The 17,439-nt window shown below is 36.0% G+C and overlaps 1 protein-coding gene across 1 annotated transcript; it reads right to left on the bottom strand.

The window, feature by feature from the left end:
• Nucleotides 1-2,682: 2,682 nt before the first annotated feature.
• Nucleotides 2,683-6,710, bottom strand: cnih1 (cornichon family member 1). Its single transcript, XM_023811479.2, has 5 exons — nucleotides 6,550-6,710; nucleotides 5,660-5,728; nucleotides 3,884-3,996; nucleotides 3,493-3,636; nucleotides 2,683-3,346 (listed from the first exon to the last, which is right to left on the bottom strand). The coding sequence occupies exons 1-5, from the start codon at nucleotides 6,628-6,630 to the stop codon at nucleotides 3,319-3,321; spliced, it is 435 nt and encodes a 144-aa protein (XP_023667247.1). The 5' UTR covers nucleotides 6,631-6,710; the 3' UTR covers nucleotides 2,683-3,318.
• Nucleotides 6,711-17,439: the final 10,729 nt, after the last annotated feature.

The raw sequence follows: 17,439 nt of genomic DNA, 5'->3' as shown, positions 1-17,439 counted from the left end.
TCGTACCATTCATTCTGACAACTCACTCATACTGCACACCATGCGGTCACCCCAAATACCCACCCCACACACAGTGGGTCCACGCACATCACTATTTACAACACTTAACATTAAACACTATATGTGACATTATTTTACAACACAATAGACGATGACTACACAAAGCTATTTACAGTAATTACAAGCTGGCATCGGTTCAACCTGTCATGCTGCCTGCAATAATAACTTCAATTGTTTTTCTAGCTTGCAGAAGATCCTGATGCTTTCCTTTACCAACTTGTCCTTTCGTGTCTAGTTGTACCGGTTGGTGTTCATTGGAAAAACACCACTGTCAACATTTGCAAAAGATTTGTTTATTGAGGGACACCTCTACCTCATAGCCCACTGCAGGGTTCCCCAATTCCAGTCCTGGAGGGCTAGTCTGTGACACAGTTTGCAGATTTCCCAGCTCAGACACACATACTAAACCTGGCAATTAGTTGATGAGCTGATTAAGGTGTGTCTGTGTATGTATATGTCATATCTGAAAGGGATATGTTGTTTAATTTGCCTAACAAAGCATTTCAGTTTTTCTGAAATGTTCAAAATAAAATTTGTTTTACATTATTGAACACTAACATTGTGATATTTGTGAGCTTCATTTTGTAGCTCTTCTGTAACTGTATTTTGTACAACTGGTGTTTAAGAGTAATGTAAGGTTGGCCTGTGTCAGATTCTCTTTCTCTATTGTATACTGGTAGTGACATTTGAATTATTAAAAGGACTCTGAAAGTTGGCTGTTACACCAAACTTTATATTGTGTAATCAGAGCTCAATTCGTAGAAATGTTTAATATTCATTCTTGGGCATTAATTTGACCTTTTATTGTAATTTTAAGAATCATTTCAAAAGATCTTATTCATTTCAAGACATACCCTTAAGCTTAACTGAAGGAAGAGTGAACTTGTTTTCAGTAATAATATCTAGAATAGCTGAATTTTCAATGTTTGTAATAAAGCATCGGATAAGAAAGTTTAGCCTATTATCTAGTTTGGGTTAATTTTGCTTACCCTATTGGCAGATTGCTTTGTTTGATCATAGACAATTCGTCTAAGTGAAATTTACTTCTTTTTGTTCTAGTAGAGTAGTACTAGTAACTTATCCAACATCCAAAAAAATCACTTTAATTGCTGCTTATTTGAACTGTTCACTAAAGGAAGATGCAAATATCAATGCTTCTTAACATAATTAGCATCAAATTCACTGCTACATACATTTCATACAACTAATCATTACACTTATAAAAGGTACTGATGGTGAAATTAAAGAATTGACCATGACTTGCTTAATTCTAAGAAGAATGACTTGTGACTAGTTTACATGTGAATATACCTCTTTTCCACTTGTGCTGTGCCAAGCCGGTGCTGACAGGGAGCTGTTTCTCAGGTGATGCTTAAGTGTCACAATCTGAGAACCAGCCCACATTTCTTCTGGTTAACATTTATCCCAAATGGTGAATACACACATGACAACAGACATAACATTTTTGAGCTTGTTAAATATTTTTTGATAGAGAATGTTGAGGGTAATGCTAATTTAAGCTCTAGGACTTTAATCAAAGCATTCTTCTTCATAATTAACATTAGCTAGCTACATTTTAAAGCATTACTAATTAATATTTACAACACTTGCTGAATTTTTGCAATTCTACAAAAAATGTCTGGGGCACAGTACTCCCAGGATTCAACTGGACACAGTTCATCCAAAAATCATCAGAATCATTTGACTACATACAATTAAAAAATTAAAGAAAAAAAAATTAAGAAACCACTCACATATTTTTAAACAAATCTGCATTTTTAAATCCTGGTTTAATGGTAGTTCTGCTGGCAGAAGCCTACGCTGAGCAGTAGGTTGTGTCCAGGTTCAAAATTTCTAAGACAGCAATCCACAAGAATAAGATGAAGCACAAGACACTAGGAATGACCAAAAATCAGCCAGGTAACAGGGCAGAAGTGACATTCTAATGCCAGAGATGACCGTTAACTCATCCGACAGTGCCTCATAGATCGGAGGATGACCTCAAATGCCCTTCAAAAGGAATGGGAATTAAGTGCAGGTGTGAAGTAGACTGCTAGGACATTTCATGTTAGGCTCCTAGAAGCAGAACTGAAGTCCCATAAAGCAAGGAAGAAACCCTTCATTAATGAGAAACAGGGAAGAACCAGGCTGCAGTTTGCAAAAAAATATTATTCACAGATGCACACCCATAAATAGCTCAAGATTACAGTGCATTGTAGCCCCTCCTCAGATGCTGTCATGGGTTGCCAGTTTCAGGTGTATCAGTGGAGTTGGGCCAGAGCCAGTTTTTGTGGGTATGGCATCACATAAATCAGCAGTGAAAAAGTGTGGAACCAGATCCAAATTAGGTACCTACTCGGCATCAGCACTGTATTGGTGGAAAAGGGCTATTATAGTCCCATGTCAAGTTGAATGTCATGATTTGTTCCCGTCACAGGCTCTTTACCACTCAGACCATCCAGAATTAATATTTAAAATTATATACAGCAAGTTATAGAAGACCTTAATGGAGAACACAGCTTTTTTTTTTTTTTAACTTGCGTACAGGCCATATTCACACTATCATATTATTTATTTTGCTGCACACCCTAGTGTTAAGTTAACTATAATGAAGTAAGCAAATTCGGGGTAGAGTTTATTGAAATTTCAACCTATAATTCCATTTTTAAATGTCACAGATTTCATCATATTAAATAAATACGACTTATCTACATTAAGCATGAGGCAGACTGCATTTTTGCCCAATTTTCAAAGGCTGTATTATAGATATGACATTGTTTAAACTTAGATGTCCATATTAATTCAACAGCAAATACAAGAGAAACTGATACTCAAAAAAAAATTACTTCTGAAGAAGAAAAAAACAAGCATAAGTTTATAACATTCTGGAAATGTTTTAATTAACTCTACCTCTCATAATTCGACTTGATAAATTTGGGGTGAGAGACTGGTCAACTCAGCAGTACTGCCAATACCACTGGAGAAAAGTGGAAAGTGAAACATTTAAGAAACAGATGAATGTATTCAATTTCCAATTACATACAAAATGCTTAGCTGCATTATTTGTTATGCAAAACAGTGGATAACTGGCACAAAGTGTTCTTTGAAAAGGTTAAAATGTATTAAGTACTGAACATCCTATGGGTTGCATTGTGTTACTGATAAGATGCCTTTGTTCCCCCCAAATAAATAAAACAAGCTTGTGTCCTGCATGCATTTCTGTCCTTCTTCTCCCCTTCTGGCGGCAGACACTTCTACTTAGGAGCTCACAAGTACATAGATCATCCTAAAATGATGGAAAAATAAGTGACTGCTTATGACAAGATTCCAAATCTCTTTGCAAAATGTGAAAGATTAATGGTCATTTAATAAACATGATAAATTCCAAATTTTAAAAAATCTATGCAAAAACACCCAAAAATATCTACTTACCCATAGAGATAATAGAAAAAAGACAGCAGGTAGAAAGCAAGTTTGCACCAGCCTTCTTTCTGGCAGTAGGCAAGGATATCAGCATTCATTATTGTGGTTGGATCATAAAGCCCTGGACCGCTCATCACTGGTCGACTCATGTATCTGAAGAAATATTGATATGGAAAAACAAGGAATGATTAGTAGTGTGCGTGCCCCATTAAGAAATCAGACAGAAAAGACCATAATTTAACTTTTGTTTATCCAGAAGTTACTCTTTAAAATCCTAGTTAATAAAAAATATAAGTATTAAATTCTTCAATCATTGTGGAACTCTACAACTTCTACCCTTTGTAAATGAAAGCCTATAAGTGACATTGTAAGAATACTGACAGACTCAAGAAAAGCCTACCTCCAGACATGGTATGCCAGCAAAGGCATATTCAGCCCCAGGGTGAGCCATTCAGCTGCACAGAGGAACATTATACAGAAGAAGACGTGGATGAGGTACTCTGGGAGAACCAGCTGAAACAGGCCAGCAAGAAAATTAGTCCAACAATAAAAAGGCTTTGAATTTTTTTTTGCAAGTATGATTTCCACCAGCAGTTTTCTAGTGCAAAACAGTTTGTTTTAAAAGTCCTCAGAGGCTGCAAACATAGCACCGCACACAGAGCTAATAAAATCAGATTATTAATGCAGCAAACAGCTCACCATCCATACTCCGAGCAAAGCAAGCAAAGCAATGTAATTGTTCAGTCAATTTTAAGAGCTGGTGCAAAGTTTGGAACACAGCAGAAGGCAGATGGAGTCACCACATGGAAACCATGCACTGAAAAGAGCAGTACACATAACCCTGACATAACAGTCTCAATTAGGAAATAAAGAGGTAGGAAGAAATATGGGAATTTTAGCAGACTGAAATTGTAAAAATCTTTTCAAAGCAGAAAAGGCAACACTATACTGAATATTCGCACACATTATAACCAGCTACAGAAATTATGTCCAGGATGGCTCCACAAGTAACGTCCTTACAAACATAAGACTGATGTAAGGCATTGTGTCTTGTATTGATGAGATTCTGTCACTATTTCTTTAGTGGTGAACCTATCAGAAAAGCAACCCTCAATTGGCATAATGGTTTAGCATTGAGTAGGGTTAAAAGGATATAGCTCAATTCCAATCTAGTAGTAGAACACTCTAAGTCTACCACTTGTCCCTGAATAAAGAACCCAGTGACATTTAATTAAAGGAATATGGTTATTAAATTATTCATGCTTGGAGCATTTACAAGTTTCTTTTTCAGTTAACATCACTTTCTGGGAAAATCAACAATACCATAAATCATTTTGCAAAGAAAGTAAACAAAACTGCAAACTACTCAACCTGTTACCACTAGCTAGAAAATATAACTGATCAAATTTCCTATCTTCTGGGTGACGTTAAGATTCAACATTATATTATCCCTCAAATGGGGAAATATTGAAACAATGCAAGCTCACCTCAGATGCCAGAGAAATACTCTCATAACCCATTGGTGAACAAGCTCTTTATTAAGAGAATTAAAGTAACTACATCATGCAACACAACAGGTCAGACAGACATATGATCATGCAGAAGAGAAATTTGTATCTCTGTAACAGTTTCATGGTCTACCACTGTTCCATCTAACTTCATAGTCTAAATTAATCCCTACTGAAAATTCATCCTAGAAGAAGGACTAGTGCTTTGCGTGCCTATGACACTTAATGGAAACTGTTTAAGATGTAGCAAGCATAACATACATATTATTCTGCTGCACTTGTGCACTGAAATCCACCCAAAAATAAGAAGAGCTAAACCCTCATCTTCTATAATTTGTTAACTAAAAAAAATTCTTGCAAACACTCCTCCGTGCAAATGACAGACTGGACGGAATCAAATGAGCATTTTTACTGAAGACTGGGTACAAACCTTTAATGCAATTTTGACTCTTTTAATCTTTTTGACCTTTTCAACTGTCTTTTGCCATAAAATGAAAATGCAAAAAGCAGATCATAAAAATGTTAGTTTTGGACAGCTGACAAGATCACACTAGATTAATAACAGTCAGAATATCAAGCAAAAGAGTGCAGATGTCAATTAAGCAAAGACATGAAAAAACATTTGGAAAAAGCAGATGTTACTTTAATATATGACTGAAGCATCTTACCGGATTCAACGTATTACATTGATCTATTGGATTCTTGTAGTCTGTCTTCAGTTCATCAAATGCTATAATCTGTCAAACAAAGAGTTCCTATTGTTTAAAAATACAAGAATGTATAGGAAATTGCCCAGCATAATTTAAGAGTGCGCTTCGTCATCCAAATTTAAAATGTCACGTTAGTTGGCCATACTAACAAGTCAATCATTTCGTAAGCCAAAGCACATAACAAAACTTCACGTTTCTGCAATTAAAACATAAAGCGATTTGAAAGCATATCCCGGCATATCTGCCTGAAGTCCAAGATTACATTTCTACAGGTTCGGCTTTCATAATTTAAAACAACTCGACCGGGTGAGCCGGAGTATGCTTCAAAATATGACGATTATTTGGTGAAATTACGAGTTTTTCCGCTCATTTTGATAAGTGGTTGCGTAACCAAAATCAGGCGTGCCCCTACATGAGCCAACCGGCTTCCCAGTTAGCATTTCATTATGCCAAAAAACATCTTTCTGGTATATTTGACAAACAATGCACAGTAAACATATAAATACGTAACATGCAAAGCACTGTATAATGAAAAAATAAACAACGAAATTACTAGTTAATACTGCTATTTATGCCAAACACCGTCGGTGGAATAGTGTTAACATGCCTCATCAAATATAACTGTGTGCGTGTGTGTGTGTGTATACGCCATGTATATATGCAGTAGATGCAATCATTTAACTGATCACTGTGGCTACGAATTTGAGACATTATTTCTAACGATTCAATCCGCTGATTTCCTCTGGTAAGGAATGTATCATAAGAACCTGACAACAAATTTCCCCGAAGCTCAAATCGAAAGACGTTTACGTTCTTTTCATGTCTATAGTAGTATATTGCTCACTTACGTGCCAAATGGCGAAGAAAATGAGAGCTGCTGTAAGTAGCAACGCCAACATATAACAAAAGGCCGCGAATGTGAACGCCATATTCCGTCAACGTAGCCAAAAGACCGTCACCCAATTTTGTGAAAAGTGGTTTCGACCGATCGCTCAAGACAAGCAACGCGAGAACTATTATGAGCATGCGTAGATCTGATGACTGATATACACATGCGCGAACGCTTTTTTTTTTTTTTAAAGCAAACAGCTCTAATATATGCTGTATACATGTATACAGCATATAAACAGATGAAGTATACAACAGAATACAGTAATATGAACAGCCAGGGGTGTTAATTATACAAATAAGCGCAAAGATTTACATATATATTGATTTTATATACAACTCCATATCCTTAAGGAAATAAAGAAAAGATGGTGTTTTATTAATGAATTTACATTTGTAGATAAAAAAAAATTCCCAGAAGAATTAAGAATTATTATAAAAAAAAATTATCATTCTTTTTGGGGATCTTAGTCCCTTAAAATATGGTTCACAACAAACCTGCTAAATTCATTCCAAAATCTCTGTATGAAAGAGCAATACCAGAAGAGATGAGTCATAGTTTCCGGATGATCCCCACAAAAACTGCAGTTAATATTTATTTCTCTTTTAAATTTTACCATATAGTGCTTAGCTGGATAACATTTATGGAGAACGATAAACGACACTTCCTTCACCTTATTTACAATTAAATATTTATGGGGGAGCATCCAGACTGTTTTCCAGTTGATATCTGGAACATAGCGATTCCAATAAGATGTTACATACGGGAGAGAGACGATATCCCTTTGGAACAAACCGCGCACTCTCATTGCTATTACTAAGCTCCTGTGAAAAACAGATTTTTCCCACTATTGACTCAGCTGGGTCAGGGAGGGTGACTGATGTAGATAGACAGCTGTCAATGTTTTTATACAGCATTAACGTACCTGGGGGTATGGCCCCAAGCACCATTGAAAATTCCCGGGGACTAACTGGAAAATTGTATAATGAAAGGAATTCGTTGTACGTGAGTAGTTGTCCCTCTCTATTAACCAGCTGAGCCACCAATAGGATTCCATTTTGAACCCATGATTCAAGGAATAGTGATGTATTTTTATATAAAAGATCTTTATTGTTCCAGATGAGGTATTTATGTGGTGAGAAGTTGTGTTTATAAATATATGAGGGTCAACGCTAAGAGGACCTGCTTATGGAAGGATGAAAGTTTTACAGGGAGTTTCTCAACATTGTAATTACAATTTAAGATAAAGTTAAAGCCACCAAAACGAGAGAAAATATAATGTGGTATAAGGTTCCAGATAGAAGCAGGATTTTTAAGAAAATGTTTAGCCCAATTAATTTTGTATGTGTTATTCAAGGTAGTGAAATCCAAAAAGTTAAGCCCACCTGAGTCATAGTTATTCATCAGAACAGTTTTCCTAATATAATGTGTACGATTTTTCCATATAAAGTTAAAAAGCATGCGGTCAATATCATTACTAATCTTCTTATCCAGGTGCAAGGAGAGACTAGCATATGTCAATCGAGATATCCCTTCAGCTTTAGTAAGTAGTACTCTGCCTTTCAGAGATAAGTCCCTCTGCAGCCATTGGTTCAGTTTCTTTTGGGTTTTCTGTATAATCGGAGTAAAGTTTGAAGAGCATTTTAACTTTTGGTCTTTGGAGATTAAAAGTCCTAAGTATGTGACCTTTTGTTTAACAGGGATATTACAGATAACATTTGCAGTGCAGTCTTTAATCGCTAGCAATTCCCATTTTTTTTTAATTTAGGCATAAACCAGAGGCCTCAGAGAAGTCACTAATCAAGGAAAGGACGAGAGGGATTTGATTTGCATTCCTTAAAAAAACCGTGGTGTCATCAGCTAACTGGCTGATGATGACCTCCTTGTCAGCTATTGTGATTCCTTGTACGGCACTGTTGGAAATATGAGTTGCAAGAATTTGTGTACAATGTAGAAATAGATATGGTGAAATGGGACACCCTTGGCGAATACCACGTTTCAGGTCAAGTCTGGGGGTGGAGGCATATCTCATTTTAGAACTATTACCATTAGTGTATAAAGTTTTGATAGATTTACAAAAAAAATTCCCCAAAGCCAAAGTTTTCCAAAGAGAAATAAATTGATGTTCAATTGTGTCAAAGGCCTTATAGAAATCCAGGAAGAGAATGTAGCTATCGTCAGGTACCAAGTTGGAGTAATCAAGTAAATCCAAAATTAGTGTAATACTATTAGAAATGTGTCTGTTTCTCATAAAACCTGACTATGTCTCATCAATAACTGTGTCCAAAACCTCTTTAATTCTATTAGCAAGTATTAAAGCCATAATCTTATAATCATTATATACAGATGGGTCTCCAATTATCAATGAAGAGCAAGTCTTTGTTTGGTTTTGGGATAAGCGTTATGAGACCTTGAATAAGAGTAGGGGGGAGAGTGTTATTCTCTATACCTTCCAGGAAAACCTGTAATAAGAACGGGGCCAGGAGATTAGAAAATAATTTACAAAACTCTGCAGTTAAACCATCTGTGTCAGGGGATTTGTTGGCCTTAGTGCAGTAATGGAATTAGAAACCTCTTCCACTGCGAAAGGACTGTCGCAATAACTTCTATCTTCCACATTAATAGTTTTTAAGTTTTTGACATTGTTGAGAAATAGTGTTGAAACCTCCTCATTATATTTTTAGCTGTACAGTTCAGTGTAAAACTTGGCATAAAAATCTGAAATTTGTCTAGGATTGTTGGAGAGAGTGCCATTAATGTTTAGTTGATGAATAGAGTTAGTCATTGATCTGTGCTTTTCGAGCCTGAAGAAGTAAGCAGAATTTTGTTCTCCGTCCTCTAGCCATCTCTTCCTGGATCTTAGCACCCTCAGCCCTGTGGCGATATAAGCTTTTTAATGTCTAGTAGAAGTAATTTATCTTCCTCCGAGACTTCTTCCGGGGAACTCTGGTAGTAAGAAGCAATTTTGCTTATCACTTCTTCCTCTTCAGCTTTCCTCAATTTAGCAATATCACTCTCATATCTTCTCAAAAATTTGCATGCTTCAAATTTGAAAAATTCCCAATTGGTGCAAAAGGATTTCTCCCTGTTAGCCTTATTCCAATAATAAGCAATTAATTTATTAATTTGAATGTTAACCATTTCATGCTTCAGTAAGGAGTTGTTTATAAGGTATATTATCAGGTGTAAGCATTTGGATGTTAATGTGAATTGCTCTATGATCAGTGAGGGGGGTAGCAAGTATATTAACAGCAATGTTGTCTTTATCAACACAATTAGAAACAAGCCAGAAGTCGCAAAACGTTAGTGTTCCATTTAGGACAGCACTTACTCGTGGTAGTGTGCACTATGTACTACATGTCAGTGACCTTCTTGGTCAAAATTGTGGTGCTTAAACTGTTTATTGCATATTTAAGAGGTTAAAAAGGACTTTGCGGAATGCAAACACTCGCGAGTCTTTATTTCTGTTTGTTTTACTCCCTTTTAACGTATGTCTGCCTTTATCCCTACAGTTTCCCATGTCACACTCAATACTAGGGGTTTAAGAGATTCTATAAAAAGGAAATCAATCTTTTTATTCTGTAAAAATCAGAAAGCGCACTGTTTTCTTCTCCAAGAAACTCATTCCATAGATATAGATGAAAAATTTTGGTCAAACCAATAGGGAGATAAAATAATTTATAGTCATGGCACGAATAGGTCAGCTGGCGTTGCAATTCTTTTCAACAACTATCCTGGGAAGGTTCTAGCTACTAACAGGGATATTCTTGGCCACTGGATTATCTGTGTTATTGAAACAAAAGGGAAATTTCAGATACTTGGGAATATATATGGATATAACTCTCCTAATCAAAACAGAAATATGATTCTCGAAATAACAAAGATTGTAAAAGAGCTTAAGTATAGGTATCCTACAGATGACTATATATCTGGTGGTGATTTTAACATGGTGATGGATGACTGGCTTGACAGACTGCCCTCAAAATATCATGGGCCGCATTATAATCCTGTGTTGCTTGACTTTTGCAGTGTGTTTCATCTGAAAGATACATGGCGTTCTGAAAACCCTGATGCCCAAATCTTCACATGGTTTAAACCAGATGGGTCAGTGAAATCCAGATTAGACTTTTGGTTAATGTCAGAATACAACCCTGGGCTGGAGTCCAAATCCTCAATCTCTGCAGCACCCTTAACAGATCACTGTGTGGTTAAACTTACTCTTGAACCTGCAAACGCCTCTCTAAAGGGGTATAAAAAGGGGTACTGGAAATTTAACTCCGGTCTCCTTGAAAATGAACCCTTCTGTCAAGAAATTGTAACGATGATCAAGGATATATCTAAAACCTCAGATCTCACAACTTATAGGGCAAAATGGGAGTTTCTAAAATATAAAGTTCGTCAAACTTCCATAATAAGCGGTAAATTATTAAGCAAGGCTAGCAGGGAAAAGGAAATGGAAATTATTACAGACATAAATGCTATCTGTAATAAGTCGTCATTAACTGAGAGTGATAAACAAAAACTTATTCTCCTGCAATCTTTGTTAGACAATGTTTACACGAGTAGAGCTAAAGGAGCGTTTATTAGGTCAAAGGCAAAATGGATTGAGGAGGGTGAAAGGTCTTCAGCATACTTCTGTAGATTAGAAAAACAGAGGCAAGAACGGAATACTGTAAAGGTTCTACTGGTAGATAATCAAGTCTGTACAAATCCTGTCATGTCTTTTGTCTTGTCTGCGCATGGGACAGTGAGAAACGCAATTTCGATTCCTTTGCATGTCCAGTGCATGAGAAGGAATTGACAATAAAGCTGACTTTGACTTTGAAATCCAGAGATGATCTCTAGGGAGATTTTCAAGTTCTATAGTAACTTATATTCCTCCTCTTTCTCCTACATAGAGGCCAATGCTTTCTTTGAGCATGTTAAGAATTGGATCCTTAAAGTGGAAGAGAATTTCAGGAACATTTGTGATGCTGACATTAGTTTCGAGGAAGTGGAAAAGGCAGTGTTTTGCTTATCCTTAGACAAATCCCCTGGTTCGGATGGTCTGACTACTAATTTTTATAGACATTTTTGGCAGTACCTTAAAGACCTTTTTTTTCATATGTTAAAAGAAGTATTTGAAACCCACACTCTTCCAGCCACTATGAAGCAGGGGATAATTACTCTCATCCCCAAACCTGGTAAAGATCCTAGATTAATTGACAACCTTAGACCCATCACCCTGCTTAATAATGATTATAAAGTTGTAGCCCATATTTTTGCCAACAGATTGAAAACTGGTATTACACAAATTATCTCTGATACTCAGTCAGGTTTTTTAAAAGGTCGTTCAATCCATAACAATATACGACTTGTTCTTGATCTTTTAGATTATAACTATATGATCAAAGATAATGGATACATTTTATTCTTGGATTTTTTTAAAGCCTTTGACACGATAGAACACAAGTTTATGTTCCGTACCTTAGAACTGTTTGGCTTAGGGAGAAACTTTATAAATATAATTAAACTTCTTTATGACGATACTCACAGTGCAGTTCTTTTACCACAGGGTACATCTCCAAGATTCCTAATACACAGAGGAATCAAACAAGGTTGCCCCATCTCCCCCCTGCTTTTTATTACAGCTGCAGAAATGCACTCTATTCTTGTAAAGAACTCAAACTATGAAAAATTGACGGTATTAGGCCAACAATTGGTAATTAGTCAATTGGCTGACAACACGACCATCTTCATGAAAAATAGTGATCAAGTTCAAAAAATCCTAGAGACAATTGAGTTCTTCTCTAAGGCATCTGGATTAAAATTAAACCTTAAAAAATGTGAACTATTGCCAATTCATCACTCATCCTTACTCACAGTTCACAACATCCCTGTTAAATCGACTGTTAAATACCTAGGCATACACATTTCAAAGGATACTAACGCATTGAATAATCTCAACATTTGGAATAACTTGGCCAGCTGTAAATCTCGCTTAAATTCATGGTCTCAGAGAGACATCTCTATTTTTGACCGAATTTTCCTCACAAAAATGGAATGTATCTCAAGATTCATTTACCCAGCATACTCGTTGTCACTGCCCAAACCTGCAATTAATGCCATAAATCAAGCTAACTTCAATTACATCTGGAAGAGAAAGACGCACTACATTAGAAAAGCAACTCTGGTTAAAGAATATAAGGAGGGTGGGCTTAAGGCCATTGATTTGGACTGTATTAATGGTACTATTAAGATAAATTGGCTAAAATCCCTTTTGAAAAGTGTACATAACATTTGGTTTTATATCCCAAACCAAATCTTTCTAACGTTAGGTGGCATCAGCTTCCTTCTTAGATCTGACTATGACCTAAAAAGACTCTATTATTGGAAATTGATCTACAAGCACAACTTTAGCCCCCATAATACACCACTCTGGAACTGTAGATATGTGATATATAGGAATAAATCTTTATTCTATGAAAATTGGACGGAGAAAGGAATATCGTCTGTAATGCACCTATTGGATGATTCTGGAAATATTATATCGTACGGGACCTTCTGCTCCAAGTTTAAGCTAACTGACCAAAAACAGTATGACAAGGTTGTCAAAGCAATCCCACAGTCTATAATTCAGCAGTCCTTCTGCTTATGTCAAAATAATATAAAACCGCAGCTTCCTGAGCTTTTGGTAGATGGACATTCTCTCACTGGTTTGAAGTTGACTAACACCACAATTCGAAGAGCTTTTGTCAAGGAGTTATATCCTCTCCCTTCAAATAAAATCTCAATTCGGCAATATTTCTCCAGGGAGGATACTGAAAAATTAAGATCAAAATTCTTAAAGTTTCCTATTGCACCAAAAGCAAAGGAGGTCCATTTTTTAATTATTAATGGGGTTTACCCTTCTGGGGAATTCTTAAGGCAGCGCTTTGCTGTAGATCAAAATAGTTGCTCCTTTTGTAAGGAGGACATCGAAACAACAGAACATATGTTCTATGAATGCAGATTTGCATGTGCCTTTTGGGACAACTTATATCGTTGGTTGTCTCCTAAATGTAATGTAGTTCCTAAATTTTCCATAGGAAATGTGATGTTTGGCATGCTGTTGAAAAATCGATTACATGACTTGGTTATCAATACAATTATTATTCTTGGAAAAAAATTTCTACATAAGAATAGATTTTTGAAAACACAACCGACCTTCCATGTTTTCCATAAGGATTTATGCCATTATTTCACGTCATTGAAATTGATGCAGGGGAAAAATGCTGTGAGACTCCGCAATTTGGTAGAGGACCTCGAGCTTAATAAGAGCCCCTAGTACTCCCCCTTTATTACTGTTAATTTCATTTGTAATTCCTTTTTTTTTTTTTTTACTTGTATATGTAATCATATGCAACTGCTTGTTCAATGTCTGGTGTGTCTACTCAAATTTTTCTGAAATTGTACTATGCCATTTATGTCTGTTAAAAAAGCTTGAATAAAAAAACAAAAAATAAATAAAAAGATAACTGCAAGCAGTGACAATCGGGTCCAAAGCAAATGGGCAGAAGCAATGAATAGTAATGAAGTGAATGGCATAAAATTAGAAGTTCACTAATTATTGTAAATGAAGTACAGACTGCAATTGATTAGCAATGCATTTAAATTGGCAGAAAATAGGAAATGCTTCTATGAGATGATACCTAAAATTTAAACATTACCGTGGAAATGTTTATCAAGGTACAATGAAGGGATAATGGTAGATGAGAAACCGAAGGGAAATGTGGTGACTAGCTGTTTGAGAAATATTGCAATTGCTGCAATGTACACAGGATGAAGTAATATTGAAGTTTGATAGATTTCTAAAAGTGAAATGGCAGTAATATATAAGCAGATAAAAAATATGGACTTAGATGAAGGGAAAGGTTATTAATATTTAAATGTTTAAATAAACAATAAGGAGATGTCAGCTGCATTAACCAAGGTTGTTAGACATATTAGGACAGTGGCTAAATTGTAAATGAAGTATAAACTGAAACTGATGGCCAATGCATAGAAATCGTCAGAAATAAGGAACATGGTAGATGAGAAAGAACGGACATGTGGTGACTAGCTTTTGGGAAAAATTGAAATTGCTGTAGTGTACATCACTGAAGTTTGATAGATTTCTAAAAGTCAAATGGCAGGAAAATGAAAGCAATTTTATAATATGGACTGAGATGAAGGGAAAGCTGATTAATATTTAAATATTTGATGACAAATAAATTAATTTCAGCTGCATTAACCAAGGTTGATGTTAGACATATTAGGACAGTGGCTAAATTTGAAATGAAGTACAGATTATAACTGATGGCCAATGCATTTAAATAGTCATAATGTAGGAAATGCTACTATGATAAGATACTTGACATTTTAACATTACCGTAGAAATGTTGATTAAGGTACGATAAAGGGAAGATGGTAGATGAGAAACAGAAGGGAAATGTGGTGACTAGCTGTTCAAAGAAATTGCAATTGCTGCAGTGTACACAGCCTGAAGTTTCACTGAACTTTGATACATTTCTAAAAGTGAAATGGCAGGAAAATGAAAGTGAATGAATATGTGATTAATCTTTGAAGGTTTGATGAAAAATAAAGAAATTTCAGCTACATTAACTCAGTTTTAGACATATTTCGACAGTGGCAGTAGCGCCCCCGTTTAACCGAATGTCACCAAAGTTTGATGGTCTATTCATAGTCCAGTGCTACAGAAGTGAGTCAAATTTTGTGCGAATTCGATGAAGTATCAATGAGGTTTAGCAGACTTGATGAATTCGGTATGGAAATAGTGAGGCCAGCAGGTGGAGTTAGCGCTACATTTGATAATTGGTAGCATGCAGTCCCTGGTGTGGCAGTTTGACTACTGCCATTAGCAGAAGCAGCCTTAGTACAACAATATAAGATACAATATATAACCATTTGGTGAAGTGCCTCAGCCCGAAAGAATTAGTTTTTTGTGTCAGATGGTCTAAGTAGACGGTAGAAATAGGAACCTGCATACCTAATATTTTAAGTCTAGATCATACAAGTTAAGCTTACTTTATAGTACCTCAGTGAACACATGCTGTCTTGTATATTAAAAAACAACAACAGTGGCTTACTGCATTTGTAAAGTATTCTTCTAGACATAAGAAGCCCTGAAATAATTTAATGGCATTAATGAAATAGAGGACGAACTCCACCTGCTGGCCAATCTATAAAAAACAATTCCAAAAAAGTGCAATATAAATAGAGCACCATCTCCACCTACTGGCCAATTTAATAAAAAAAAGCAAAAAATCTGCAATATTTACTGCCTGGCTTATAAATAAAATCTGATAATTTTCTATAAGTCAAATAGCAGAAAAATGAAAGGCGCTTAAAAATATGGACTGAGGTGCAGGGAAAGTTACTTCCTTGAAAGTATTATGAAGGATATTTCAGCTGAATTAGCCAAGGTAGGTATTAGACATACTAGGACAGTGGCTGTACCGCTCCAGATTGACTGATCGCCACCAAACTTGGAAGATCTGTCTGTAGTCCAGTCATACAGAAGTGAATCAAGTTTTGTAAGGATCGGATGAAGCATGCCTGAGATTTAGCTGTTTGAATGAAATGGGAATGGAAATGTTGTGGCCAGCAGGTGGAGTCAACGCTCCATTTTAGAAATACTATTTAATACTTTCAGGCCTTCTCATGTGTAAATGAAGTCTGATAATGTTGTATGAGGCAAATTGGTAAAAAATGAAAGGAAATTAAAAATATGGACTACGGTGAAGGGAAAGGTAACAATTCTTTGAAGGTTTTATGAGAAAGAAGGACAATTCAGCTGAATCTGCAAAAGTGGCTCTTAGACATAATACATTGGCTGTAGTGCCCCCGTTTGACTGATCACCACCAAACTTAGATGGTCTTTCTGTAGTCCAGTGCTGCAGCAGTGAGTCAAATTTTGTGAGGATTGGGTGAAGCATGCCTGAGATTTAGCTGTTTGAATCAAATGGAAATGGAAATGGTGTGGCCAGCAGGTGGAGTCAACGCTCCATTTTAGAAATGCTATTTAATACTTTTAGGCCTTCTCATGTGTAAATGAATTCTGATAATGTTCTATGAGGCAAATAGGTGAAAAAAGAACATAAATTAAAAAGATTTAGCTAGTTGAAGGGAAAGGGAGCAATTCTTGGAATGATTGATGAGAAATATGATCATTTCAACTGAATTTGCTAAGGTGGGTATTAGAAATATATAGACAGTGGCTGTAGCGCCCCCATTTGACCGATCGGCACCAAAGTTGTATGGTCTGTCTGAGGTGAAGTGGTACATTAGTGGCTCAAATTTAGTGATGATCAGACGAAGTATGCCTCAGATTTAGCTGTTTGATTGAAATGATCATGGAAATGCTGTAGGTTCAGTGTGGCTGGTGGCCATAATGTACAGGCAGGTTAAGATATCTTTATAAATTATACATAAAGGCCATCTCCTGATTGATCTACTACCAGAATGACGTACTTCAGCTGGATATTGTAGTAGTTATAGCAATATGTAATTTTTAAAGTTTTTAAATATCACAAGGGAATGGAAATGACTATCATTAGGCATTGCATATATCTTGATTTGGAATGACACACAGAACTTGCAGGACAAATGATTTTTATCAGTAATATGTGACTGGAACAGAAATAAGAACAATGTAAATTGAACTGATTTTCCAGGTTTATACAGACATGTTATATTGCTGTAGCGCCCCCGTTTGACCGATCGGCACAAAATTTGGAGGACCCTTTCCGAGTAATGTCCTACATTATATATTTAAGTTTGGTGATGATTGGTTGAGGCACGCCTAAGATATAGCTGTCTGATTGAATTG

This window comes from Paramormyrops kingsleyae, chromosome 14, assembly GCF_048594095.1.
Source record: "Paramormyrops kingsleyae isolate MSU_618 chromosome 14, PKINGS_0.4, whole genome shotgun sequence".
NCBI lineage: Eukaryota > Metazoa > Chordata > Actinopteri > Osteoglossiformes > Mormyridae > Paramormyrops > Paramormyrops kingsleyae.
This window is presented reverse-complemented; position numbering and strand designations above follow the sequence as displayed.

What these genes read in the sequence shown, in the direction of transcription:
- cnih1 (XM_023811479.2), bottom strand. Translation starts at nt 6,630, where the DNA reads ATGGCGTTCACATTCGCGGCCTTTTGTTATATGTTGGCGTTGCTACTT. An exon ending in TTTTCTTCGCCATTTGGCAC is followed by an intron (nt 5,729 to 6,549) that starts GTAAGTGAGCAA and finishes TTTGTTTGACAG; the next exon opens with ATTATAGCATTTGATGAACT. An exon ending in CTGGCATACCATGTCTGGAG is followed by an intron (nt 3,637 to 3,883) that starts GTAGGCTTTTCT and finishes ATATTTCTTCAG; the next exon opens with ATACATGAGTCGACCAGTGA.